Source organism: Hyla sarda, chromosome 6 (genome assembly GCF_029499605.1).
Source record: "Hyla sarda isolate aHylSar1 chromosome 6, aHylSar1.hap1, whole genome shotgun sequence".
NCBI lineage: Eukaryota > Metazoa > Chordata > Amphibia > Anura > Hylidae > Hyla > Hyla sarda.
The window spans coordinates 57107643-57135575 of NC_079194.1; the positions used below are offsets into that span (position 1 = coordinate 57107643).

The 27933-nt window shown below is 47.0% G+C and overlaps 1 protein-coding gene across 1 annotated transcript in view; it reads right to left on the reverse strand.

Moving 5' to 3' along the window:
- LOC130275624 (cytochrome P450 2D14-like) overlaps positions 1 to 27933 on the reverse strand; it is a 126143-nt gene that overhangs the window by 21785 nt on the left and 76425 nt on the right. The window contains exon 6 of the mRNA XM_056523817.1: positions 20552 to 20693. Coding sequence (XP_056379792.1) covers positions 20552 to 20693 — 142 coding nt within the window. The remainder of the gene's footprint in view (positions 1 to 20551; positions 20694 to 27933) is intronic.

Below are 27933 nucleotides of genomic sequence, written 5' to 3' on the forward strand. Positions count from 1 at the left end.
AGGCTTGGTGGTTGATGGCCGATATGTGTCACCAAGGCTCCTGGCCTTGGTGAAGTAAGAGCCAGTATTTTTTTTAGTGTCTGTGCTGTGATGCAGACTGACACTGTGACCATAGTATGGCTGGAAGGCTAATCCGGGACGGCTCTTACTGGGAATGGTCAAGTCTAGGGTGGGGATCATTCCCCACAATCCAGGCCGTCTTTTGTTGGCCTTAAAGGCAGCATGCTTCACCAGCTGAGGGGGATTTGCTATTTGCAGCTCACACTGCCAGAGACAGCTGAGAGTGGAGTTCTTCCCTGAGAGTTTGGAAGCTGGTGACCAGCCTGCCTGGAAGCCTGGGAAAGACTTGCTTGATGCCACATGGCATGGTCTCCGGTGTCAACAAACACCTAGGGAATACATGTGGACTTTTGTTACGTTTTCTTTGAACTGCATCTAAGACTGTTTTTGCTGTTTTCCAAGTGTGAATAAAACACGGAACTTTGATTTAAAAAGTACTGTTCCTTGGCCTATATACTGCAACCGCACCTGTCTGCAAGAGCAAGTCATTACATTTGGTGGAGTATTCAGACAATGAAGTGAGGTCAGCGATTGAGTTGTAGCTGTCAGGATCCGGTTGGCGGAAGGTGAGGACACTGGAAGTGGATCCTCTGAACCAGAGAGGTGACGGCGTAGGCTGTACCAGGGGAACGGAGTCTAAGGGGTTACTGGTATTCACCAGAGCCCGCCGCAAAGCGGGATGGACTTGCTGCGGCAGGTAACCCCCAGGTCGTTCCTCCCAGTAGCGACTCAACCTCTCTGGCGGCTGAGATGGCGCGGTACAAAAGGACAAGGCAAGGCAAGGTCAGACGTAGCAGAAAGGTCAGGGCAGGTGGCAAGGTTCGTAGTCAGGGGCAACAGCAGAGATTCTGGAAACACAGGCAAGGACACACTGGAACGCTTTCACTAGGCACTAGGCAACAAGATCTGGCAGGGACAGGAAGGGGAAGTGATGTTTTATAGGGGAAACAGTGATTAGACTAGATTGGACCAGGCACCAATTAGTGGTGCACTGGCCCTTTAAATTTCAGAAACCCTAGAGAGTGGGGCCGCGCGCGCCGGGCAGGGACAGAGGAAGGACGGAGCGGGTGAGAAGGGACATGGGGTGCGATCCGTGAACGGGCACGTCCCGTCCCACGGATCGCATCCCCTCCGGTGACAGGGTAGCAGCGCTCTCGGTCAGCAGCGCCGACCGGAGCGCTGCAAGCAGAGTAACGCCGCGAGCGCTCCGGGGAAGCAGCGGGACCCGGAGCGCTCGGCGTTACAGTACCCCCCCCTTGGGTCTCCCCTTCTTTTTGGAACCCAGAAATCTACGAATGAGTTCCTTATCAAGGATATTGATCTCAGGTTCCCAGGACCTCTCTTCGGGGCCACAATTCTCCCAATCAACAAGAAAAAATCTTTTACCTCGGACAACCCTGGAGGCGAGGATCTCTTTCACAGAGAAGATATCAGAGGATCCAGAGACAGGAGCAGGAAGAATGACTTTGGGAGTATAGCGGTTAAGAACAACAGGTTTGAGTAGAGAGACATGGAAGGAGTTAGGAATATGGAGAGAGGGGGGCAGATGAAGTTGGTAAGAGACAGGGTTGATTTGTTTTTTGACTTTGAAAGGCCCTAAAAATCGGGGGCCCAACTTGTAACTGGCTACACGGAATCGAATATACTTAGCAGAAAGCCATACCTTGTCACCAGGGGAAAATACCGGAGGAACCCTTCTCTTTTTATCAGCATGCACCTTCATTCGAGATGAGGCCAGTAGAAGTGATTTTTGAGTCTCACGCCAAATGGAAGAAAAATCTTGCGTCAATTCATCAACGGCAGGAACCCCAGAGGAAGTGGGGATAGGGAGGGGGGAAGCGGGTGACGGCCGTACACCACAAAAAATGGGGATTTGGAAGAAGACTCAGAGTTTTTAAAATTGTACGAAAATTCAGCCCAGGGCAAGAGGTCCACCCAATCGTCTTGGCGAGAGGAGACAAAATGTCGCAGGTAGTCACCAAGTATCTGATTTACTCTTTCCACTTGACCGTTGGATTGAGGGTGGTAAGCAGAAGAAAAATTTAGTTTGATTTTTAATTGACTGCAGAGTGCCCTCCAAAATTTAGAAACAAACTGGATGCCTATGTCTGAAACGATGTGCGTGGGAAGCCCGTGGAATCGAAAAATATGAAGAAAAAATTGTTTCGCCAATTGAGGCGCAGAAGGAAGACCCGGCAGAGGAACAAAATGAGCCATTTTAGAAAAACGATCAACGACCACCCAGATGACTGTATTATTGCGGGAAGGTGGCAGATCGGTGATGAAGTCCATACCAATATGGGACCATGGCTGTTCAGGTACAGCTAAAGGAAGGAGGAGACCTGCCGGCTTCTGGCGTGGAGTCTTGTCACGGGCACAGGTAGTACAAGCCAGAACAAAATCAGTCACATCCTTCTGCAAGGTGGGCCACCAATAGTGTCTGGGAATCAACTGCTCCGACTTCTTGACACCAGCATGTCCGGCCAAAAGAGAAGAATGACCCATTTAAGAATTTTGTGGCAAGGGCGTGAAGGTACAAAGGTCTTCCCTGGAGGAACTTGCACAAGAGTGGTAGGAGTGGAGGAGATGAGACACTCAGGAGGTATGATGTGCTGTGGAGGGGCTTCAGATTCGGAAACATCGGTGGAACGTGATAGTGCATCAGCTCTAACGTTCTTGTCAGCTGGACGAAAATGAATTTCAAAATTGAAGCGGGCAAAAAACAATGTCCATCTAGCTTGGCGAGGATTTAATCGCTGGGCAGTCTGGAGATACGATAAATTTTTATTGTCCGTGTAAATGATGATGGGATGCAGGGAGCCTTCTAAAAGATGTCTCCACTCCTCGAGTGCCAATTTAATAGCTAAAAGCTCACGATCTCCAATTGAATAATTTTTTTCTGCAGGAGAGAAGGTCTTGGAGAAAAAGCCACACGTGCGATTTCTCCCAGTAGTGGTCTTTTGAGTTAAAACGGCACCGGCACCAACAGAAGAAGCATCTACTTCAAGGATAAAAGGCTTTGAGGGGTCAGGCCTGGACAGGACAGGTGCAGAAGGGAAGGCAGCCTTGAGCAGATTAAAGGACTCCTCCGCCATAGATGGCCAGGACCTCGGGTTCGCGTCCTTTTTGGTCAACGCTACAATAGGAGCAACGATGGTGGAGAAGTGGGGAATAAATTGACGATAGTAATTAGCGAACCCGAGGAAGCGTTGGATAGCTCGCAATCTAGAGGGGCGTGGCCAATTCAGAACCGCAGAGAGTTTGACAGGATCGATTTGAAGGCCTTGGCTGGACACAATGTAACCCAAGAAAGGTAGACTACTGCGTTCAAAGAGACACTTTTCTATCTTAGCGTAAAGGTGATTTTTGCGTAGGTGCTGTAACACCTGACAGACATGGAGGCGATGATCCTCAGGGTTAGAAGAAAAAATAACAATGTCATCCAGGTAGACCACTACACAAGTATATAGCAAGTCACGAAAAATCTCATTGACAAAGTCCTGGAAAACTGCTGGGGCGTTGCAAAGGCCGAAAGGCATGACAAGATACTCAAAATGTCCGTCACGGGTGTTGAATGCAGTTTTCCACTCGTCTCCTTCACGTATACGGATAAGATTATAAGCCCCTCTTAGATCGAGTTTGGTAAAAATTTTCGCTCCCCGCAGACGGTCAAACAATTCAGAGATAAGGGGAAGTGGGTAACGATTCTTAACGGTAATTTTATTTAAACCGCGGTAATCGATGCATGGGCGTAGGGTTCCATCTTTCTTAGCAACGAAGAAGAATCCTGCTCCAGCAGGAGACGAAGATTTTCTGATAAATCCTTTTTTTTTTTTTTTTTTTTTATTAAACATTTTCACAATAAACAAAAACATAAAAACATTTGATTAAGCGGAAATGCAAAATTTGGTGTATCGGTAGAAGCATACAATCTGTTGATAACATCCCCCCACAGGTGTATATCAGCTCCCGGAAACAAAACTCCCTATCCCATCCTCCTCCCCTGTCCTCCAAGTATCCTTGGTTGTAGGAGGACATCCAGTAGAATCCCTGGATGGCCTCCTTGGGCCAGCTAGTCGGTTACACAGAAAATGCTCACACCCCTGAAAACTAAGCTGACAACACGGAGCAAGATAAGGAAGGGCAGGACAGGGACACCCTGCGACTCCCAAGGGATCCAGGACAGGAGCAATCATGCGCCTAAGCATCAGGATTGGCACATAAGGAATCCGGTAAGCGTAATGCTCCCAGAGAACCTCTCAGGGATTCCACACTGTACCAAGTAGTGTATCTGAAAGGTTTAACTATATTTATGATCCCCTGAGAGTCGAAGTGGGTTACAATAAAGGATTTCCACTTTTGGAAGAAGCGCTTGGTGCCAGAATCCATGTGCCTCTCTGCATCCAAGCGGTCTACTTCCAAGAACAATTTCAGCTGAACGATCAGAGAGGGCAAGTCCGGAGTGCTCGCCTCCAGCCATTTAGAAAAAAGACATCTTAAGGCTACTAGAAGAACCACATGAATAAACTTGGGATACCGTCCTATCCCCTCCCCCTCCCCCTCAGGAGGACGTGCCTGATGGAAAATCAGCGTTTGAGGTGTGAAGGGAAGTTGTATGCCCCAGTTATCCCAAATGTAAGATTGTATACGACGCCAGTAATCAGCAGTATGAGGGCAGTCCCATATCCTGTGATACATGTTGGTGAGCGATAGCTTACACTTAGGGCAATGGGTGATCCTATCCGGAAACGTGGGGGATGGCAGGATGTTGAAACCATATAAGGCTGCATGTGCTACTTTTAAATTCGTCTCCCTCCATCTTTCATTAATGACATTCTTCCGCACCGCTTCCCACCCTTGTAGTATTACGTCAGTAATGTCAGTGTCACCTGTCCACCTCTCCCAAGTGCTAAAAACATGTTTGGGATCAAGTTTAAGGAATCGATTGCGGAAAGCAGCATATAAGTCTGAGATCGACCGTCTTTGGGGTTCAGTGCCTATAATCTCATCTAAAGTATGATTCGTAGCCTCCTTCGAGAGATCACGCAGTCTGGCGGTGCAAAAAGTGTTGGCTTGAATGGCATAAAAAGAGTGAGAACGGGGCAGGTCATACTGGTGGAGAATCTCGCTTGGTGTAAGCCATCTACGGTTAGCCTCATGCATTAAATGTCCCACCGTGTTTATCCCTTTATCATGCCGTATGCGCAACCAAGAGCAGGACCCACCTTGGGGAAATTCCGGGTGATTACGCAAAGGCATTCGTTTGGACAGGAGAAATGGAAGACCAAAGATCCTTCGCACCTCCTTCCATGACATTATAGTGTCCCGTAATAGTAGTGAACCCTTAATGTCCCTCGGTAGGTTAGCATACCTGGTGTGTAAGAGTGCTGGCAGTGACCATGGAGAGGCGAGTGCTTTTTCTACCACTAAATTTGAAAAATAAGTGGAGGAGTGCAACCAGTCAAGCGCATGTCAGAAGAGGCATGCTATATTATACCCTCTTATATTAGGGAAATTGACCCCCCCTTCTGGTCTAGATAACATGAGTTTCTGTAAAGATATCCGAGGACGTTTGCCTTGCCAGAGAAATCGTTGGAAGGCCGAATTTAAATGCCTGACATCAGTGTGTTTTAAAAGGAGTGGGAGTGTTTGCAGGGGATATAACAAGCGAGGAAAGCTGATCATCTTTACTAGATGGCATCTGCCCAAAAAAGCCAAGGGCAACGATTCCCATCTCTTTAGTTCTGTGAGTATGTGTTGGAAGAGCGTGTGTAGTTAAGGGAATACAAGGTATCCGGAGTCCTCCCTATTCGGATGCCTAAGTAAGTTATGTGGGAAGTTGTTACCTTCACTCCCAGATCCAGGCCCTCCGCAGCCCACCGAGGAGGGGATGTATCCAGCGGTAACAACATGCTTTTAGTGGCATTAACCCTATATCTGGAAAACCCTCCCGCAAGAGAAAGAAAATGTAGTATCCTTGGGACAGCTACTTTGGCATCATGTAGGTAGAGAAGCACATCGTCCGGAAACATGGACAGCTTCACCTCCTGATCCCCCACCTGAATGCCTTGTAAAGATTAGAGGTCAGTAAATGGCGAGCCAATGGTTCGATCGCCAGGTCAAACAGTAGGGGTGACAGGGGGCAACCCTGTCGCGTACCTTTGGACAATGTGATAGGTGCTGATAGAATACCCGGGGTGTGAACTCTCGCTGTCATACCGTTGTAGAGACCTCCTATGAAAGTGCTGAAACGACTCTCTATTCCAAATTTAGTCAACACCAGTCCCAGCCAGTCCCAGCGAACATTATCAAAAGCTTTTTCAGCATCCAGGGCAAGGAGAGCGCACCGGGTAGCTGACTGGGACTGGCCCCGAACACTATCCATCACCGCCAACACCTTCCTTATGTTCGTGACCGCTGAGCGATTTTTGACAAATCCCACCTGGTGATCACCCACTAGAAGCGGCAAAAATTTGGCTAGCCTATCTGCTAGGATTTTAGACAACAACTTCACATCCTGATTAATGAGAGAGATAGGACGGTAGGAGCTCGGATCCAAAGGGTCCTTGCCCTCCTTGGGTAAGACTTTGATATAAGCCAACTTCGCCGCTGGAGAGATCGTGCCTGTGTGCAAAATGTCATTAAAGTATGCAGTTAGGGGGGGTGACACCTGATCTACAAGGGTTTTGTAAAATTCCCCGGTGTAACCGTCCGGCCCCGGAGCCTTCCCGTTCTCTAAAGTTCTAATGCCGGCTTCCACTTCTTCCCTAGAAACATCAGCATTGAGTTCCCGATGCTGCTCGTCTGATAAAGAGGGAAGAGTCAGCCCTTCCAAGAAGCGCGCCCCCTCATCAGTCGGGGCTGGCTGAGTGGAGTAAAGAGCTGCGTAGTAGGAACCCAGGGCTGCATTGAGTGTGTGGGGGTCATGGGTAATCCGTCCCGCAGAGTCACGGAGCGATATCACATGCGCCTGTCCCCGTGATCCCTTCGCTACATGTGCCAGTAAGCGACCTGCCTTGTTACCCTGTTTAAATAAGTCTGCCTCAAAGTAAGATCTGTAAATCCTTTCTTTCCTGTCAAGCCATAATTCGTATGAGGACTTCGCTACCTGCCATTGGTGTTTGTGTTCTGAAGTGGGATTGTCTAAGAAGCGGGTATAAGCCTCTGCCAAGGTAGCACTTGCTTTCGCATGACCCTCCAAGGTATTACGTTTGATCGAATTACTATAAGACAGTATTCTGCCCCTGAGCACTACCTTCGCTGTTTCCCAGTACAGGGAAGGGTTGTCTAAGTGTATTGCATTGTCTGTCTGAAACTCCAGCCACCAGCCCCTGAGAAGACTCTGGAAGGATTCATCCTTCACTAAATAAGATGGAAAACGCCACAGGAAGTCCGAGCCTTTGGGGCAGGATGGCAGAAGCTCCAGCGAGACTGGTGCATGGTCTGATATAACCATATCCTGTATAGCTACCTCCCGCAATCGGGAGCTCAATAATGGGCTGACCAGGACATAGTTAATGCGAGACCAGGAGTCATGTGCGTACGAGAAGTGTGAGTACTCACGACCATCAGGGTGCAATTGTCGCCAAGAGTCAATCAGATCCGTCTGCGTCAGGAAGGGGGGGAGAACTTCAAGTTCAAGTCACCTCCCAGTATCGTCAATGGTCCACTAGTGCTATTGACAGTGTCTGCTAAAGAGCTGAAGAAGGAGGAATTGTCACCATTAGGGGCATACACATTGTATACGTGATAGGGAGAGCCATTGTGTACTAATTGCAAATGAGAGAGACGCCCTTCGCCATCATTAACGTGTGAGAGGACCTGATGTGCAAACGACTTGATAATCAGAGTAATCACCCCAGACCTGCCCTCCACCGCCGGGCTGCCCACCACGTGGGCCACCCACAATTTTTTCATTTAAAACGCCTCTTCAATAGAGAGACATATTGGATATTTCTTTTGGATACCAGATACCCGCGGGGAATGAACAAACGCTTAGATTTAATCATGACCTGTACATAAGAATATAGTATAGCGTTATATGCCTCCCCGGATGCCCCGAGCACCGTAGCCCCTTATAATGTTTTATATTTATATATTTTTGGTAGACCAATAATTTCTCTTGGTGCGAGGGTTGGGAGGGTGATTCCGCCTAGTGTGTTTTGATACCTATTAGAGTGCGGTTACTGAAAATTAAAATTATAGTATTAATACGTAATGGATATATATGTAAACCAAAACAGAGCAAATTGTGCAGTGTTTCAATTTATTTATGTACATCTATTAATTCATGGCATATATATCATCTTTTAGTATATGTATACATGCACGTAGGTCTCAGAACTACACATAGAAAGAGGTTGTTTATCCTTTTCCATTATTTACCCGTGCATGTGTGATATTGACATGCCGTAATCCATTTAATGCATGTAATTTTTAACATATATATCCATGTATGCAGATCTCTGAGTTTTTTAGTCAATGAGGTAGATTATCCCATTCTACTATTGACCTATACATGCACGATATCAACATACCGCAACCTATTGTGTGCATACCTGTCGATTTTTGCACTTAATGTTTGGAGTATATTCACACTCATAGGATAAACACACAGCGAATGATGCACTTATGGTAGGATCCAACTCATTCTGTAATACTAACAGATGATATCCATGCCGGGTTTTTATAATTACTACCTATGTCAGGTATTTTATCATGTGACCATCGAGTCTCTGTTTTAAATTTGCATGTTGGTCTGTTGAATTTAGTCTACGTTTAAGCTCAAGAGAGAGCGAAACGCGTCAGATTACCACAGTCCTGTGATGTCTGTTTCCTTGCTATGGCATGAATAAAAGCAATCTTTTAGAGCATACCTGGTGCCGGACAATCCTTCCTTCTATACGCTGTTGAAGCCGGGGCGGGACCGGCGGGTCCGTGACAGCACAGGTGTGTCGGAGATTCGGCTCCGGAGGTGAGCGGACACCACTGCATTTGGACAATTTTTTCATTCTCTGGAAATCCTGTTCCCGCAAGTGAGTTTCCTGTAACAGGACTATGTCGGGACGCAGGCATTTCAGAAAACGAAGGACTTTCATACGTTTCTGAGGGGACCGTAAACCCTTCACATTCCAGGAAGCAACCTTACACATTACCAATCAGAGAACCCCTGGGAGTCAGGGGAGAGGATACCCAGCCTGGCCAGATTGTACGCAAGGAGGGGACAGCAAGGAGGTAACATTTAGAAGAGAAAGCAGAGCACGTACTGGAGGGGAGGGAGAAGAGTTGAGAAATGTCATCGACGGTGGTCCAGGACCCACCGCAAATGGAGATCCCATGTAGGGAAAGCAACAGGGAGAAGGTGGAGGAGGACCCAAATGCAGAGGACACCAAAAACAACAAAACAGAGAGAAGGTAAAAAAAACAACAACAGAAACCAAGACATCCCCACATGGCTCAAATCCCTCGATGGAAATGGAAAGGCCAAACAATGGGTAATGGACTTCACTTTTTTCAGGCATGCGGTCAGCCAGAACCCCCACCCCGGAACCCGCTAGATGGCTGAGACCAGACTAAGACCGTTAGCAACACAAAAGACTGGAGATTGTATGAACGGAAAAGACAAAAGGGAAGAAACATTTTAAGGTAATATCATGGAGCAACACAATAATAGAGAGGGAAGAACCAGCTCTGTCAGCAATATCATAACTTGTGAGCAAATAGTAACATCAATATCAAAGAATGCAAATGAGAAACATCCCTGAAATGTTAAGGCACATCTATAACCCCCGAGACCCCCCCCCCCCCCACAGACAGAGGGAGAACAATAATAGCAAAACAGCCAGTATACTCAGTCTGGGGAAGAGGAACGACCGCTCCTGCTTCTGCTACGTCTTCCTGTAGATGGGCGACGTCTCCTGGAGTCGCCTGGGGAGCTAGTGCGACTACGCCTCCTCCTGGGCGGAGGGTGAGAGGGATCTCCACGATCTCTGGAGGGCGGAGATTGATGAGCTGGTAAGCTAGTAGCCCCAGTTGACTCACAAAGGATCTCCGGCAGGGCCGCTTCTGCTGCAGCTGGGGTTAGGTAAGTGGAGAAAGAGCCATCTGACCGGAGAACTCTCAAGGTGGCAGGATAGTGTAGTTGAAAGCGTCTTTTAGCCTTGAAGAGTTCCGAGCATATCTTGCCAAAGGCTCTTCGGCGCTTGGCGGCATCTGCAGAAAAGTCCTCAAACAATAAAATGTTATTATTCCTGAAAGTGAGCGGCGTAGAGCGTTTCCTATAAGCCTTCAGCAACCCCACTTTATCATTGTAATCCAGAAGTTTAAATATGCTCTGCCTAGGACGGGTGGAGTCCACGTGCCGTGGCTGAGTAGAAGTCGATTGTGGTCTTCCCACACGATGAGCTCTTTCCACTCTACATTTATGTGACAACCCCAGAGCCTTAGGTAAGTCACTCTCACAAAAGACTATGCGTAAATTGTTGCGGCGGGATCTATTCTCTAGGTCTTCAAGTTTTGCACTGACATAACAGAGATCTGTCTCCGCTCTGCGAAGTCTTGTAGCCAACCCACTGTTTTCATCTTCTAGGGTCACAATACATTGTTCTGCTTCACTAAAGCGCCCCGACTGAGCACCTAGATCAGACTGAATTTGTGTTAGCGTGGAGCGCATAGTATTTTCCAGAGTTGATTGTATGGTCGGTGTAATTAACTTGACCAATGCATCTGCCAATGTTTGTAGGCCCATGGGGGAGGTAAAGGACACCTCTGAGTTTCCAACGACAACATGCAGCTGTACAGGCGCGGAAGGCAATTGAATTCCTTTTTCCGGAGTGAAAAGAGGCTGACTGCAAGTGGTCTCCATGGCTACCAAGGGATCCCGTCCCCCCTGGGCAGATGCAGAGCAAGGCACTGGAGCGAGGGCAGGAACAGGCCCCAGCTGTGTAGGGGCACCTGTAGAATGACCAGCGCGTTGGGAACTTTTAGATAAAAATTTCTCCATGAGGATAGGAGCCAGGGAAGTAGGGGCGATGACTGAGAGTTGAGGACTCCGCCTTGCACCAAGTGTTCCAGATATGAATAGCAGTTCCTAGAACAGGAGGAATGGTAGGTATAAAAGCCGTCCGAGATTGTGCCTCTGTTCCGTTGGTGCAGTGAGTAACGTTTGCTGTTCAACGAGCAGGAAAATGTGGGGGTGAATGACAGACTGATGCTGGTCCACTGCTGGGGCAAATATGGAGAGAAACGTTTACTTTCCACTACTCAGGAGAAAGGTGAGAGTCAATGACAGGCTGAAGCTGATGCGCTGTTTTGTCAGGTATAGAGAATCACAAATGTAGATCACAGGGCCAGGGGAGTGCAGGGGTTAATAACAGGCCGAGGCTGGTGTACTGCTTCACCAGGTGTAGAGAGTGGCATCCACTGTTCCCAGCGCAGGAAAGATGGAAGGGTTAATGACAGGCTGAAGCTGGGTCACTGTTGCGTCAGGCACAGAGATTAATGGTGGTAGGTCACAGAGTTGGAGGCATGCAGGGGTTAATGACAGGCTAGAGGCGATGCACTATTTTGCAGAAACATGGAGTGATGATGCAGTTCACAGATCCAAAGGAATGCAGTGGGTGATGACAGGTAGAAACTGATTCACTGCAGGTATAGGGAATGCTGGTGGGATTCTCAAAGCACAGAGTAGGGGGAGTGCAGGGGTTAATGTCCGGCCACAGCCGAGTCACTGCTCTGGCAGGCACAGGGATGGATGGTGCAGTGAGTGATTTAGAAGCTGTCCTGTATCATGGCCGAGGAAATGAGCTGTATGGAGGCAGCCTCTTATCAGTAGCGAGGCTGTCTGGCTTCTCCACTATCCACTCCGCTCCCCCGTTCACTGTACTGAGAGCCTCGGCTGCCGCCCTGTCAGTTCACCGAAGCTGCGCTCCCACAGTACCTTTACCAGGCCAGGGAAGATGGCGGCCGTCCCTGAGTTGCCATGCGCTCCTGCGGGCACGCCGTCCTTCTCGCCGGCTGCGTAACAGGGGGACTCACAGCCTCCCAACGACCTCCGGGACCTCAGATGGCAAGGTGAGCAGGGCTATGCCCCTTCCAGTTGTCGGTTCTGTGCAGGTAGACGGTCCGGGGTGTGGGAGCTCCGGCTCTGCGATCCTCACATGCCCGCGCCGGAACCGGAAGTCCTGATAAATCCTTTTTTTAGATTTTCTTGAATATACTCGGACATGGCTTGGGTCTCTGGGGCAGAGAGCGGAAAAATTCTGCCACGCGGTGGAGAAGTACCAGGAAGCAAGTCAATAGGGCAGTCAAAGGGTCTGTGTGGAGTTAAGACCTCTGCTTGCTTTTTACAAAAAACATCGGAAAAGTCCTGGTAGGCCTTAGGCAGGCCTGGCAGAGAAGAAGAGATGGTTACTTGACGGATGGGTACGGTCTTAAGGCATCGCAGGTGACAGGTAGGACCCCAACTTCTAATGTCCCCAGAAGACCAGTCGAGAGTAGGAGAGTGGAGCTGGAGCCAAGGCAAGCCTAGTAAAACTTGAGAAGTACAGTTGGGAAGCACAAAAAATTCAATCTCCTCATGATGGAGGACACCTACGTTCATGCGCAAGGGCACAGTGCGATAGCACACGGTACAGTCCAGATTCTGTCCACTGACAGAAGAAATGAAGAGAGGCTTGTCGAGACGGGTCACAGGGATGTTGAATCTGTTGACTAATGAGGCCTCAATGAAGTTACCTGTTGAACCTGAGTCCAGAAAGGCCACGGCAGAAAAGGCGGATTTAGCAGGCAAAGAAATACGTACAGGAATAGTTAAGCGTGGAGAGGTAGAATCCACACCCAGTAATGCCTCTCCCACGTTTACTAGGTGCATGCGTCTTCCCAGACGCGGAGGACGAATAGGACAGTCCTTCAGGAAATGCTCGGAGCTCGCACAGTAAAGGCAAAGGTTCTCATTCCTGCGGTGAGTCCTCTCAAATTGGGTCAGGCGAGACCGATCCACTTGCATAGCCTCCTCGGCGGAAGGCACAGTCACAGGTTGCAGCGGATGCTGGAAGAGAGTGGTTGGGCGGGGAAACCGCCTGGTGTGAACGAGATCCTTTTCTTGGCGTAGCTCCTGTCGCCTTTCTGAAAAACGCATATCAATGCGGGTGGCCAAATGGATTAGTTCAGACAGGGTTGAGGGTATCTCTCGTGCGGCCAGAACATCTTTGATGTGGCTGAATAAACCCTTCTTGAAGGTCGCGCAGAGAGCCTCATTATTCCAGGCTAATTCTGAGGCAAGAGTCCGGAACTGAATGGCGTAATCGCCCACTGAAGAGTGGCCGTCTCGGCAGAAGAAACCCGGGCTGGTTCCTCAAAAACAGAGCGTATTTCTGAGAAGAAAGTTTGGACTGAAGCGGTGGCAGGATCGTTGCGGTCCCAAAGCGGAGTGGCCCAAGACAACGCCTTTCCAGAGAATAAGCTGACCACGAATGCCACCTTAGACCGTTCCGTGGGAAACTGGTCAGCCAATAGCTCCAAGTGCAGAGAACATTGGGTCAGGAAGCCACGGCACAACTTAGAGTCCCCATCAAACTTATCCGGAAGAGAAAGACGGACTCTGGTGCTGGAAGCGGCAACTTGCAGTTGAGGAACTGGTGGAGAAGATGGCTGTAGAGGCAGAAGTTGCTGAACCATTGCAGTCAGTTGTGACAACTGATGTCCTTGTTGGACTACTTTTTGAGACTGTTGGGCCACAACGGAGGAAAGGTCTCCAAGGCTAGGTAGCGGCACCTCAGCGGAATCCATGGCCGGATCTACTGTCAGGATCCGGGTTGGCGGAAGGTGAGGACACTGGAAGTGGATCCTCTGAACCAGAGAGGTGATGGCGTGGGCCGTACCAGGGGAACGGAGTCTAAGGGGTTACTGGTATTCACCAGAGCCCGCCGCAAAGCGGGATGGACTTGCTGCGGCAGGTAACCCCCAGGTCGTTCCTCCCAGTAGCGACTCAACCTCTCTGGCGGCTGAGATGGCGCGGTACAAAAGGACAAGGCAAGGCAAGGTCAGACGTAGCAGAAAGGTCAAGGCAGGCAGCAAGGTTCGTAGTCAGGGGCAACAGCAGAGATTCTGGAAACACAGGCAAGGACACACTGGAACGCTTTCACTAGGCACTAGGCAACAAGATCTGGCAGGGACAGGAAGGAGAAGTGATGTTTTATAGGGGAAACAGTGATTAGACTAGATTGGACCAGGCACCAATTAGTGGTGCACTGGCCCTTTAAATTTCAAAGAGCCTAGAGAGCGGGGCCGCGTGCGCCGGGCAGGGACAGAGGAAGGACGGAGCGGGTGAGAAGGGACATGGGATGCGATCCGTGAACGGGCACGTCCCGTCCCACGGATCGCATCCCCTCCGGTGACAGGGTTGCAGCGCTCTCGGTCAGCAGCGCCGACCGGAGCGCTGCAAGCAGAGTAACGCCGCGAGCGCTCCGGGGAAGCAGTGGGACCCGGAGCGCTCGGCGTTACAGTAGCATGCTGTTTGCTAAGAACTGAGTCTGGGATAACTTGTTGGAGTGGTTGCTAGGGGCAACGATCCTGCCGACAAGTGACTGACAGTACAGCAGGAGTGTTTTCTCCAGAGAGTCAAGGCAAAACAGTGTTCCAGTGACCGCAGTGTTACAAAAATGGAGGCTGTTATGAAAGCACTCATGGAGGCCAACAAGCACCAGCAGGAAACCAACCATCTGCTGTTACAGCACATAATGGCGCTACAAACTGCAGTGACAACCTGGGCCACCCCTGATTCCCAGAAAGCCACACGGAAGACAATCCGCAAGATGACCCCCTCAGATGATGTCGAGGCCTATCTGGTGGTTTTTGAAAAAGTGTCTGTGAGGGAGAGGTTACCCTGGAACCAGTGGGCTGAGGTCATCGCTCCGTTCCTGACGTCTGGGTCCCAGCAGGCGTACTTTGACTTGCCCACTGATTATGACACTGTCAAGGGTGAGATCCTGGCAAGACTGAAGGTAAATGTGTGGGTCCGGGCCCAGCGGGTAAGGCTGTGGGAATATAAGCCGGCTGAGCCTGTCCAGCCGCAATATGACCTATTGCAACGCCTGCAGAAGTGGCTGCAGCCGGAGGTGTTGAGTCCCACTGCCATGCTTGACTGTCTCCTTGCCGATATGTTCTGGAGGGCTCTGCCTTACTCCCTCCAGAGCTGGATTGGCCAGGCATCCCCTAGCAATGCCCTGGAAATGGTAGACCTCGTAGAAAGGTTTGAGGCCACCGTAAAACTGCGGGAGGGGGCGGTAAAACCCTTGCCCAGGTGGCTGGAAAGCCCTAAAAGCCCTGCCCCGCTGCTATGTTGGGACTGTCACAAACTGGAGCATGTTAGAGATAATTGTCCCCAGCAACAGGAAGCTATGGACACCAACTATACATTCCGCCCATCCCTGTATGCCCAGAGACTGTTTTCCACCGGTGTCCCTGGGGCACGGGACTCTGATCACCTCTGCCAGGTAAAGGTGGGAGATAGTGTCGTGGTGGCACTAACAGACTCAGGTAGCATGCTGAGGTCCAACCTGGTGAGGTCCAACCTGGTGCCGCCTACTGAGTATACGGGCCACCAAGCTGGAGTCTTCTGCATACATGGGGACTTAATAGACTACCCCACTGCCCTGGTGACTTTTTCAACAATGACCGGAAGCTGGACTCATGAGGTGGCCGTTGCCAAAAAGTGACCCTATGAATTTATAATTGGGAGAGACTTTCCAGGGTTCGTATCTTTGTGGCCCCAGACAAGAGTTCCCCAGACCCGTGAGGCAGGGGTATCCCCAATAGACTGGCCCTACTCAGGGGCAACCCCGGAATCCCTGGAACTTGAGTCAGAAGAAACAGCAGTTGGGGTGATCACCACTACGGTGGAAGAGAAGGCGTCATCGCCACTAAATGTAATGGTTGGAGATGTGAAGGAGCTGCCGTCAGGTCCAGAGTTGGCAGACCTCAATGTCTCGGGAGAAAATTTAGGTACAGCACAACATCAGGACCTGAACTTATCTCTGGCCTGGGAAAATGTCTTAAATGTAGAAGGTGTGCCACAACAACCGGGGGCCGAGACTGTATACCCCGCTTTGTGGTCCACCAGGGGATGCTGTACCAGGTAAATCAGGTACGGGGTGAGAGTGTGGAACAATTGGTGGTGCCTAAAGCATATCGGAGGCTTGTGTTAGAGTTAGCCCATCAACATGTTTTAGGGGGGCACCTGGGCCAGCAGAAGACGCAGGACCGAATTTTGCAGTGTTTTTCCTGGCCCAGCGTGTATAAGGAGGTTGAAAGGTATTGTGAATCTTGCCCAACATGCCAAATAACGAGCCCCCAACCACATTATGGTAGTCTCCTGGTTTCCCTCCCGATTATCGAGGTCCCGTTTGAACGGATCGCTATGGATCCTGAAGGCTTGTTGCCGAAATCCGCTAGGGGGCACCAACACATCCTGGTAGTCCTGGACTATGCGACTCGGTATCCCGAGGCGCTACCTCTGCGACATAACTCGGACAAATTAATAGCTAAGGAGCTAATGGAGATGCTTTCCCGAGTGGGCTTACCTAAAGAGGTGTTGGCTGACCAGGGCACCCAGTTTATGTCAAGGTAAAACAGCTACAGACCTCCGTGTACCACCCACAGATGGACAGCCTGGTAGAAAGGTTTAATCAAACATAAAAAAATATGTTAAAGCGGGTGGTGGCTAGATATGGGAAGAATTGGGAACTTTTGCTGCCCTATCTCATGTTCACAGTGCGAGAAGTGCCCCAGGCCTCTACTGGGTTCTCGCCCTTTGAACTGCTGTACAGCAGACATCCACGGGGTCTGTTAGACATCGCCAAAGAGGCGTGGGAACAACAGCCCACGCCACACAAAAGTGTAGTTGAGTATGTCACGCAGTTGCAAAAACGGATGGAAACAGTGTTGCCCTTGGTTAGGGAACATATGGGGCAGATCGGGTTCTGGTACCAACGGTCGACAGTGAGTTTCTGGCTAGGTGGCATGGTCCCTACGAAGTGATCGAAAAAATAGGGGAGGTGACGTACAGGGTACACCAGCCCAGGTGGAGGAAGCCAGAGCAAGTGTACCATGTAAACTTGTTTAAACCCTGGAGAGATAAGGAGACTAGTGTGGATGACAGCCCACGGCCAGGTTTGTTAGGGGTGGAGTTTCCGGTCCCTCAGTCTAGGGCAAGGGAAGCAGTTGCCACAGTAAAGATTGCTGACAGCTTTTCCTCTGCACAAATTCAGGAGGCCAGGGAGTTTGTCAGTAGGAACACCGATGTGTTCTCAGACCATCCTGAGCGTACTTCTGTCATCCGCCATTACACTTGTCACTGAACCCCAGGTGAAAATACAGTTGAAACAATACCGGGTACCTGAGTCGTGGCGACAAGCCATTTCGGAAGAAGTGCAACAGATGTTAAAACTGGATGTCATCAAAGAATCGAAAAGGGAGTGGGTTAGTCCGATAGTTTTAATACCCAAACCCAATGGTAAGTTACTGTTGTGTAACGATTTCCGGAAACTTAATGAGGTTTCCAAGTTCGATGAATAATCCAATGCCCCGAGTTGATGAGCTTATTGAGAAGCTAGGACAAGCTCGTTACTTTTCTGTTTTGGACCTCACAAAAGAGTACTGGCAAGTACCCTTGACGGAGGCTGCCAAAGAGAAACAGCCTTTGTCACACCAGAAGGTTGACACAAGGTGTTACCCTTTGGTTTGCATGGCGCTCTCGCTATGTTTCAAAGGCTAATGGATATTGTACTCCGGCGACATCGTCGGTATGCCTCAGCTTATCTGGACAATATCATCATCCACAGTACAGACTGGGAAAGTCACCTTCCAAAAGTACAGGCAGCGGTTGACTCCCTTAGGAAGGCCGGGTTAACTGCTAACCCCCAAAAATGTGCCATAGGGTTGGAAGAGACCAAATACCTGGGGTATGTCATTGGGCGTGGAGGTGTTGAATGTGATTGAAAAAACGGCCACTAGGTGGCTCTGTTCTGTTCCCTGCCGCAATGTCAAACAGTTAGTTTGGTCTCCTCCTGGCCTGGCACGAGAACAAACTCAGGAAGTGCATGCAGAGCATGGGGAGGCACCGCTCTCACAGACTTAAGTGACGTTGCGCCTGCTGGGGATCGTCCACTTTCTCCAGCCAGGAGCTCACACAATTAAAGCAAGGGGAAAGGTATGATACACAGCTTTTTAAAGCTCAGAATTTTTTTTTAAGGGCAGGAGGGGTGTAAGGAGTAGTTAGGTAATGGTAGTTTAGAAAATATGGTTTGATGCCAGGTATTCTTTACATTTTATTTTGCACTTTAGAACAAGGAGGGACAGTCTCTATGGTTGAGGTAGGACAGGAGAAGGTTATTAAGAAAGTCTGGACACTTATCCCCTTTTTTCCCTGGAATCTTTTGTTTTTATCTTGTCAACGCATTTAGAGCACTATTGGCCTCTGGCAACATCTGGTCTTTAGGTTGGCTGCATATTGAGGTATCTTTAACTCCTTAACGATGCAGGACTTAAATGTACGTCATGGTAAGCTGGTACTTAATGCACCAGGACATACATTTACGTCCTAAGCATAGCCGCGAGCATCGGAGCGATGCCCGGATCATGCGTGGCAGGTCCCGGCTGCTGATCTCAGCCAGGGACCCGCCGGTAATGGCGGACATCGGCGTTCCCGCGGCTGTCCTCCATTAACCCCTCAGATGCTGTGATCAATACAGATCATGGCATCTGCAGCATCGCGGTCACTAAAATGGATGATCGGATCGCCCGCAGCCCTGCCGCGGCGATCCGATCATCCAGCACGGCAGACGGAGGTCCCCTCACCTGCCTCCGCTGCCTTCCCGGTGTCTTCTGCTCTGATCTGCCTTCCCGCAGACCAGAGCAGAAGATGACCGATAACACTGATCAGTGCTATGTCCTATACATAGCACTGAACAGTATTAGCAAATTATTGCTATAAATAGTCCCTATAGGTACTATTAAAGTGTAAAAATTAAAGTAAAAAAGTAAAAAAAAATAGAAAAAACCCCTCCCCCAATAAAAATGTAAATTGTGCCATTTTCCCTATTTCCCCTCCAAAAAGTGTTAAAAAAAGATTTTATATACATATTTAGTGTCGCTGCATGCGTAAATATCTGAAATATTAAAATAAAATGTTAATGATACCGTACGGTGAACGGTGTACGCTGCTTTTTTATAACATTTTATTCCCCAAAAAATTTTGAAAAAAGGGATTAAAAGTTTTATATAAGCAAATATGGTATCAATAAAAAGTGCTTATACGGAAAAATGAAAAAGTTGTAGGTCTTCAAAATAGGGGGATTTTAAACATACTAATTTGGTTAAAAGTTTGCGATTTTTTTTAAGCACAACAGTAATAGAAAAGTATGTTATCATGGATATCATTTTAATTGTATTGACCCAAAGAATAAAGAACACATGTAATTTCTACCATAAATTGTACGTCGTGAAAACGAAACCTTCCAAAATTAGCAAAATTGCGGTTTTCTTTTTAATTTCCCCAAACAAATAGTATTGTTTTGGTTGCGCCATACATTTTATGGTAAAGTGAGTGATGGCATAACAACGGACAACTGGTCACGCAAAAAACAAGCCCTCATACTAGTCTGTGGATGAAAATATAAAAGAGTTATGATTTTTTGAAGGCGAGGAGGAAAAAAAAGTCCTTAAGGCCCAAATGGGCTGAGTCCTTAAGGAGTTAATCCGACTGGTCATGGTTCAGTGGGATGGTCATAGAGGAGGTTATGTAAACCCCATTTGTTGAAGTGGACGTCATTAGAGCCTTGCTATCCCTGATGACACTGTTGGTACAGTGAAACATGTTAGGGAAGCATGTTTATGGTGTTTTTTAGAGTGGTTCTAGCAGTGTGTCCATTTTGTGTCATTCCAGTTGGGAAAACAGTAATTGATTAATACACTCTGGCACCATAGTTTTATAGAAACTTTTATTAATGTTATTACTGGTGAAAATATATATATATATATATATATATATATATATTTGAGCAGCAGGTCATTATTAAAGGGGTTTTGTGATTAGAAGTTGTATACCCAAGATCCAGTCTGCTGGGGGCTTCTGTTTTATTTTCACCCTAGGTGCACAACTTTGCTCCTTTGCCCATCCACCCCTACCCCAGGAGATGGACCCCTACAATCGTCTCCTAAAGCCATACATGACCATGAACACTGACCATCCTTAAGCTGTGTTGTAATGCAGAGGATGATGCCAAATTTTGCACTTGTAGTAACTTGGTTGTTTCTGCAGTCGTGTCCTGTTACTGCACAAGCGCCAGCATCTGCCTCTTTGTTCCATCATAGCTGAGCTAAGTTGTCATCTGTCTTATTTAAAAGTACTTTGAGCTGACATTTACAAAGTGATAAAGTAGCAATATTCAAAGTCTTTATATGTAAAATGTAATGTAAGAGTGTTATAACTCACATTGCACATCTGGGTAGAGGATCATATACAACAGAGCCCACCTCAGGGTGGTACTTGTAGTTTCTGTCCCGGCACCAAACAAATCGTATGTTGTAAGAAGAAGGTTTTCCTCATTAATGCTACTGGAACTATCGTCCTTCACCTAAAATAAATAAGTATTAGAAATGTGTTACATGGACTCAATGCTGTAAGTGAACATAAAGGTGTTATCCGGGAGGAGGTAAAGCAGGCCCGTCCCTAAAGGACAGGCAAACTAAGCAATTGCTTGGGGCCCCGGTGCTTGTTGTGCTTCCCATAAGGCTGCAGCCGCCTGAGTGCTCTATAGAGAGCCTCAGGTGGCTGCAGCACTCCTGGTCACCTCCTAAGTTCCTTCCCTGTAGCGTGGCCGAGCTTTTCTTCCTCCTGGCTGTCAGTCTGGCCGAATACAGGATCAGGAGATTCAGTTTCCTGTACCCGGCCGAACTGACAGGAAGTGTACACTGATTTGTACATTAATTTAAAGGGGTACTCCGGTGGAAAACTCCTGGTGCCAGAAAGTTAAACAGATTCGTAAATTACTTCTATTAAAAAATCTTAATCCTTCCAGTACTTATCAGCTGCTGAATACTAGGAAAGAGGAAATTATTTTCTTTTTGGAACACAGAGCTCTCTGCTAACATCATGACCACAGTGCTCTCTGCTGACATCTCTGTCCATTTTAGGAACTGTCCAGAGAAGCATATGTTTGCTATGGGGACTTTCTCCTACTCTAGACAGTTCTCAAAATGGACCGAGATGTCAGCAGAGAGCTCTGTGTTCCAAAAAGAAAAGAATTTCCTCAGTAGTATTCAGCAGCTAATAAGTACTGGAAGGGTTAAGATTTTTTAATAGAAGTAAGGTACAAATCTGTTTAACTTTCTATCGCCAGTTGATTTAAAAAAAAAAGTTTTCCACCGGAGTACCCCTTTAAGCATTGCTTTGCGTCTACTCCTGACTTTCCCCGTGTCAGTGGCCTCTGGTGAGAGGAGCTTTTCAGCTTTGAAGCTGATAAAGAATTACATGAGGTCCACCATGGTTCAAGAAAGGCTCACAGGACTGGCACTTATGTCAATTGAGTGTGATGTTCGCCAGTCTTTGGACATGGAAGACATTGTGATTGCCTTTGCAGGAAACAAGGTTCGCAAACAGCAGTTTTAGATAATTTGCACATGAAAAATTTTAATGTGTGTGTATTTTAAGTATGTTGGATTTAGTTATTGTGCACTTTTTAAATATGTATTGGATTGTATGGTACAGTGGTGTTTTTTGCAAATGTTCAAATTTCATGCACATTAAATGCAACAGCAGTATTTGCACTGTAAACCTCCTTTTTTATTTATATAAAGTGTCGGTGAACTTAAACTGTATGGCCATGCTGTGGTTCCTGCAGGCTTTGCGTGCGTAAAGTGGGGAGGGAGTGAAGGGGTGGGGGGCTTCCATGTCTATTTTGTTTGGGGCCCCCAAATTCCTTCAAACAGCCCTGAGGGAAAGTAATAGCTTTCTTCACTTCCATGGCTCCACTTGTCATCTCCTTGGTATCTTTGAAGGGGAGCGGGTACTGACTCCCAGTCATTGCATGCGGTTGAAACCATGTTTGCGTGCGGCGACCAAAGATCACAAGTTATGAAGTATTACTTTTCCTCCATCTGGATAAATGCCACAAGGAAGGCATAGGCTAGAGATGGGGACACTAAGCTTGACAACATTTACTTTAAGGCCAGGTTCGCATGTAGTTTCTTGGCAGTTTTTTTTTTTTTTTTTTTTTTTTTTGCAGTCATTATTTTCAATCAGAATACATGCAACAGTTCACACTGTGAATTGTGGTGCATATTTATTTTTTTCAACCTCTCATATGCTTAATTGCTGTTACATGTCACTTTTTCTAAACCTATTCATCAGAAATGCATGTAGTAAATGCAGCACACCAATTTGGTGTATTAAATGGGGCCAAACAATATTCATGACTCCAATTAAGATTTCAGTCCAAACTAAAATCTGAGGCTACCCATGGAATTATTACCACATGTTGCCCTTGGGAAAATGCCCTATATGGGTGGCATTTAAAAAAAAATAACTTTTTTTTTTTTAATCATCTGGTGCCAGAAAATTAAACAGATTTGTAAATTACTTCTATTAAAAAACCTTAATCCTTCCAGTACTTGATAGCTGCTGAATATTACAGAGGAAATTCTTTTCTTTTTGGAACTGTCCAGAGTAGGAGAAAAACCCCATAGAAAACATATGCTGCTCTAGACAGTTCCTAAAATGGACAGAGATGTCAGCAGAGAGCACTGTGGTCATGATGTCAGCAGAGAGCACTGTGTTTCAAAAAGAAAAGAATTTCCTCTGTAGTATTCAGCAGCTAATAAGTACTAGAAGGATTAAGTTATTTACAAATCTGTTTAACTGTCTGGCACCAGTTGATTAAAATAAATAAATAAATAAAGTTTTCTACCGGAGTACCCCTTTAATACTGTATGCCTTGTGCTTGAAAGTCGTTGTCTATTGCCCTAACTCATTGCTATAAGTAAATCATTGAAACACTTTCAAGCTAAGCTTCTATGTAGAATCTTCTGAAAAGGCTGATGGAGAAGCCCCTAGTTCAATCCCATCTCTTCAAAGGACTGGACTCAAAAACCAATCTAGTCTGAGTCTGGCTTTAGCCAGAGTAGTACACATTCATCCCACCTCAGTTCCTGCTAAATAAATCAGTCAGAGAAAGTGCACATACCTAGTCAGAGTGTATATTCTAGGATTAGTCATAAATGTTCAGGGCAACCTTGTGTCTGTTCAAGTCAAAGACTGCTACAATCAAGTCTAAATCTTTTTAAAGTTGCAAGAAACATCCAAAGTTGATCAGATCTGGGCCAAATGCAATGTGATTACGGCACTGGAGTTTGGAAGATATCTCTCAAAATGACCCTCTGCTTAGACAAATATCTTCATGGACCTACTGTTGGAATTAGTGCTGTGTGGCTCAATCATCCACAGAAGTTTCTACAGCATACGCCCTGCACATGGGTAGCGGGATGCAAAACTGTCAGTTAAAGGTGTACTCCGCCTATCAAAGGATAGGAAATAAGAGGTCTGACCAACCGTGGGGGGCCCGCTGCTGGGACCCCCCTTGACCTATGTGCAGTACCGGTGCCGCTCCTGGCATTCTATACAGTATGTTAAGAATGCTGGGTTTGGGCAGCTGAAGACATGACGTGACATCACGCCAAGCCCCCTCCATTCATGTCTATGGGAGGGGGTGTGACGGCCATCACGCCCCCTCACATAGACTTGCATTGAGGGGGCAGGGCGTGACCTCACATGGGGCGGAGTTGTGACGTCACGATACTCCGGCCCTATGGTCGTCACGCTTCACACTCAGAGCCTCCAGCGCTGCGGAGAGATCACAAAGGTGGGTGCAGAATGACAAGTTCCAGGGGTCCCCAGTGGCAGGACCCCTGCGATCATACATCTTATCCCCTATCCAAAGGATAGGGGATAAGATGTATTAGGGCCGGAGGGCCTTTAATGGAGGGAGTGTGGCGTGACATCACGAGGGGGAGTGGCATGACGTCACGTCATCGGCAGTGCAAACTCAGCATTCTAAACATACTGTTTAGAATGTCGGGTGCGGCATGGGTGCTGCACAGAGATCACGGGGGGCCCCAATGGTGGGACCTTCATGATCAGACATCTTATTCCTTATACTTTGGATGGGGATAAGATGTTTGTGGGCGGAGTACCCCTTTAAGTTCAAGTATCTGCACCACAGTAGGCAAAACTGTGTAGCACATTCACAGTAAAGAGAAGAAATGCAGACAACTATTCTACTCATACTCCAACTATGACTTATATAGTAATTCTTACTTATTGGGTCCAGAGGGCACCATCAGGATAGCCAGATCACCATGCCACGTGACATCACCATGTATTGCTATGAAGAAACTATCCACAGCTAGCCTGACTACCACTCCTATCCTCCCCTTGAGTACCACATTATAAAATCGTAGCACTCTTGCCATGAGACACATACTTTCATATCTTATCCTTGAGACCCCACCACCACCACCAGAGGACAGTTTTTAACCCCTTAAGGACCAGAGCCATTTTGGCCTTAAAGACCAGAGCGTTTTTTGCACATCTGACCACTGTCACTTTAAATATTAATAACTCAGGGATGCTTTTCCCTTTCATTCTGATTCCGAGATAGTTTTTTCGTGACATATTCTACTTTATGTTAGTGGTAAAATTTCGTCGATACGTGCATCATTTCTTGGTGAAAAATTCAAAAATTTGATGAAAAAATATAAAATTTTGCATTTTTTTTAGCTTTGAAGTTCTCTGCTTATCAGGAAAATGAACATTCCAAATAAATTATATATTGGTTCACATATACAACATGTCTACTTTATGATTGCATCATAAATTTGACATGTTTTTACTTTTGGAAGACATGAGAGGCCTTCAAAGTATAGCAGCAATTTTCCAATTTTTCACAAAATTTTCAAAATCGGAATTTGTCATGGACCAGTTCAGTTTTGAAGTGAATTTGAAGGGCCTTCATATTAGAAATACCCCACAAATGACCCCATTATAAAAACTGCAAGCCTCAAAGTGTTCAAAATGACATTCAGTAAGTGTTTTAACCCTTTAGGTGTTTCACAGGAATAGCAGCAAAGTGGAGGAGAAAATTAAAATTTTCACACATCATTTTTTACACTTGCATGTTCTTGTAGACCCAGTTTTTGAATTTTAACAACGGCTAAAAGGAGAGAAATCTTCCTAAAATTTGTAACCCAATTTCTCTCGAGTAAGGAAATACCTCCTATGTGTATGTAAAGTGTTCGGCGGGCGCAGTAGAGGGCTCAGAAGGAAAGGAGCGACAATGGGATTTTGGAGAGTGAGTTTTTCTGAAATGGTTTTTGGGGAGCATGTCACGTTTAGGAAGCCACTATGGTACCAGAACAGCAAAAAAAAACAAAAAAAAACACATGGCATACTATTTTGGAAACTACACCCCTCAAGTAACATAAAAAGGGGTCCAGTGAGCCTTAGCACACCACATGTGTTTGACGACTTTTCGTTAAAGTTGGATGTGTAAATGAATTTTTTTTCACTAAAATGCTGGTTTTCCCCCAAATTTTACATGTTTACAGAGGGTAATAGGAGAAAATCCCCCCAAAATTTGGAACCCCATCTCTTCTGAGTATGGAAATACCCCATGTGTGGACGTCTAGTGCTCTGCGGGCGAACTACAGTGCTCAGAAGAGAAGGAGTCACATTTGGCTTTTGGAAAGAAAATTTTGCTGAAATGGTTTTTGGGGGGCATGTCCCTTTTAGGAATCCCCTAGGGTGCCAGGACAGCAAAATAAAACCCACATGGCATACTATTTTGGAAACTACACCCCTTAAGGAACATAACAAGGGGTACAGTGAGCCTTAACACAGCATAGGTGTTTGACGACTTTTCGTTAAAGATGGATGTGTAAACCATTTTTATTTTTTTTCACTAAAATGCTGCTTTTCCCCCAAATTTTACATTTTTATAAGCGGTAATAGGAGAAAATGCTCCCAAAATTTGTAACCCCATGTGTGGACGTCAAGTGCACTACGGGCGCACTACAATGCTCAGAAGAGGAGGAGTCACATTTGCAAATTTTGCTGAAATGGGGGGGGGGGGGGGGGGGCTGCTCTGCGGGTGCACACCGGTCTCATTTAGGAAGCCCCTATGGTGCTAGGATAGCAAAAAAACAAACATACACATTGCCTACTATTTTGGAAATGACACCCCTTAAGGAACGTAACAAGGGGTACAGTGAGCCTTAACACCCCACAGGTGTTTGATAAATGTTCATTAAGTGGGATGTGAAAAGGAAAAATTTGATTTTTTTTACACTAAAATGCTAGGTTTACCCCAAATTTTTCATTTTCTCAAGTGATATTTAGAGAAAATGTCATCGTAAATTTGTAAAAACATTTCTTTGGAGTAAGGACATACCTCAAGTCTTTACTCAGCTCTGCGGGTGAACAACAGTCTCAGAGGTGCAGGAGCGCATTCAGGGGCCTTGAGCTTCTACATTGTTGCCTATGGAGCTAGAACAGTGGGACCCCCCCAAGGGGCATTACATGGGGTACACTAAATAACTAAAATGGGGTACACTGAGACGTAAAATAATAAAACAGGTTATGCTCCCAGAATGATGACCCAGAGCATAGCCAAAACTAAAAAATATGCCCACCCCAAACCCTATGCTCTGAATCATCATTCTGGGAATGTGATGTGTGTGGCCATCCCTAACCTGTTGCCTCAAATACGCACGTCGCTCAGGTGGAGAGAGAGCGCTGCGCATTTGAGGCAACATCAAAAGTCCCCAATGATAGTGACCCATTTTTGGAAAAAAAATACCCCCAGAGGTCTTATCAGGTTTTTTTTTATATAAAAGAGTTTTTGGGGCAATTTAGTGGTCATATGCAGCACGAGGCCCCAAAATGTCCTCATTTCTGCTGCATCAATGGTGTACCATTCATTGGGCCTGGCCAAAAAAGAATCAGGGTGGTGGGCGATTAACTGCTGGGCGTACAGATTTGTCTGCTCTACCATGTGATTGACAAAACTTGTCACTGAAAAAATAACTGAAATAGTCAATTCAGTTAATCCAGAAATGTCAATCCGGATTCCGGAGTCGCAAACAAACTCCGGAATCTGTGGCTGATAAGCCTCTGGGGGTCTCCAGACAGGTTCCCCGGAAGGGGGCTCAAGTATACTTGTCTGGGGGTTCAGACTCCCATTACGAGCGGCATGGCCACTGGTACTAGTGCCGGCCACTGGGCCACTATCATGGGGGGTGTGGCCTCACCTGGCGGGGTCTCCGCCACCTTCTGGGGGACTCATCATCAGTACTATATGATGAGGAGGACGAGGAAGAACACAGGAATGTAGGATCATCCTAGTCCTCACTGACAGATTCGGAGTTGGAGGCAAGAAAAGCGTAGGTCTCCGCCACAGAAAATGCCTGGCGAGCCATCGCCTTTTTTCTACGGTGGCCGTGGGGGGTGGCGGTTGATGGGGGGGAGGGTGTGTGTGTGTGTGGGGTGGGGGGAGTATGCAGTGTGTGTGCTTGGTGTAACTGTAAGTGCACAGCACAGGTGTTTGACAACTTTTCGTTAAAGATGGATGTGTAAATGATTTTCTTTTCACTAAAATGTTGCTTTCCCCCCAAATTTAACATTTTTACAAAGGGTAATAGGAGAAAATGCCCCCAAAATTTGTAACCCCATCTCTTCTGAGTATGGAAATACCCCATGTGTGGACGTCAAGTGCACTACGGGCGCACTACCATGCTCAGAAGAGAAGGAGTCATATTTGCAAA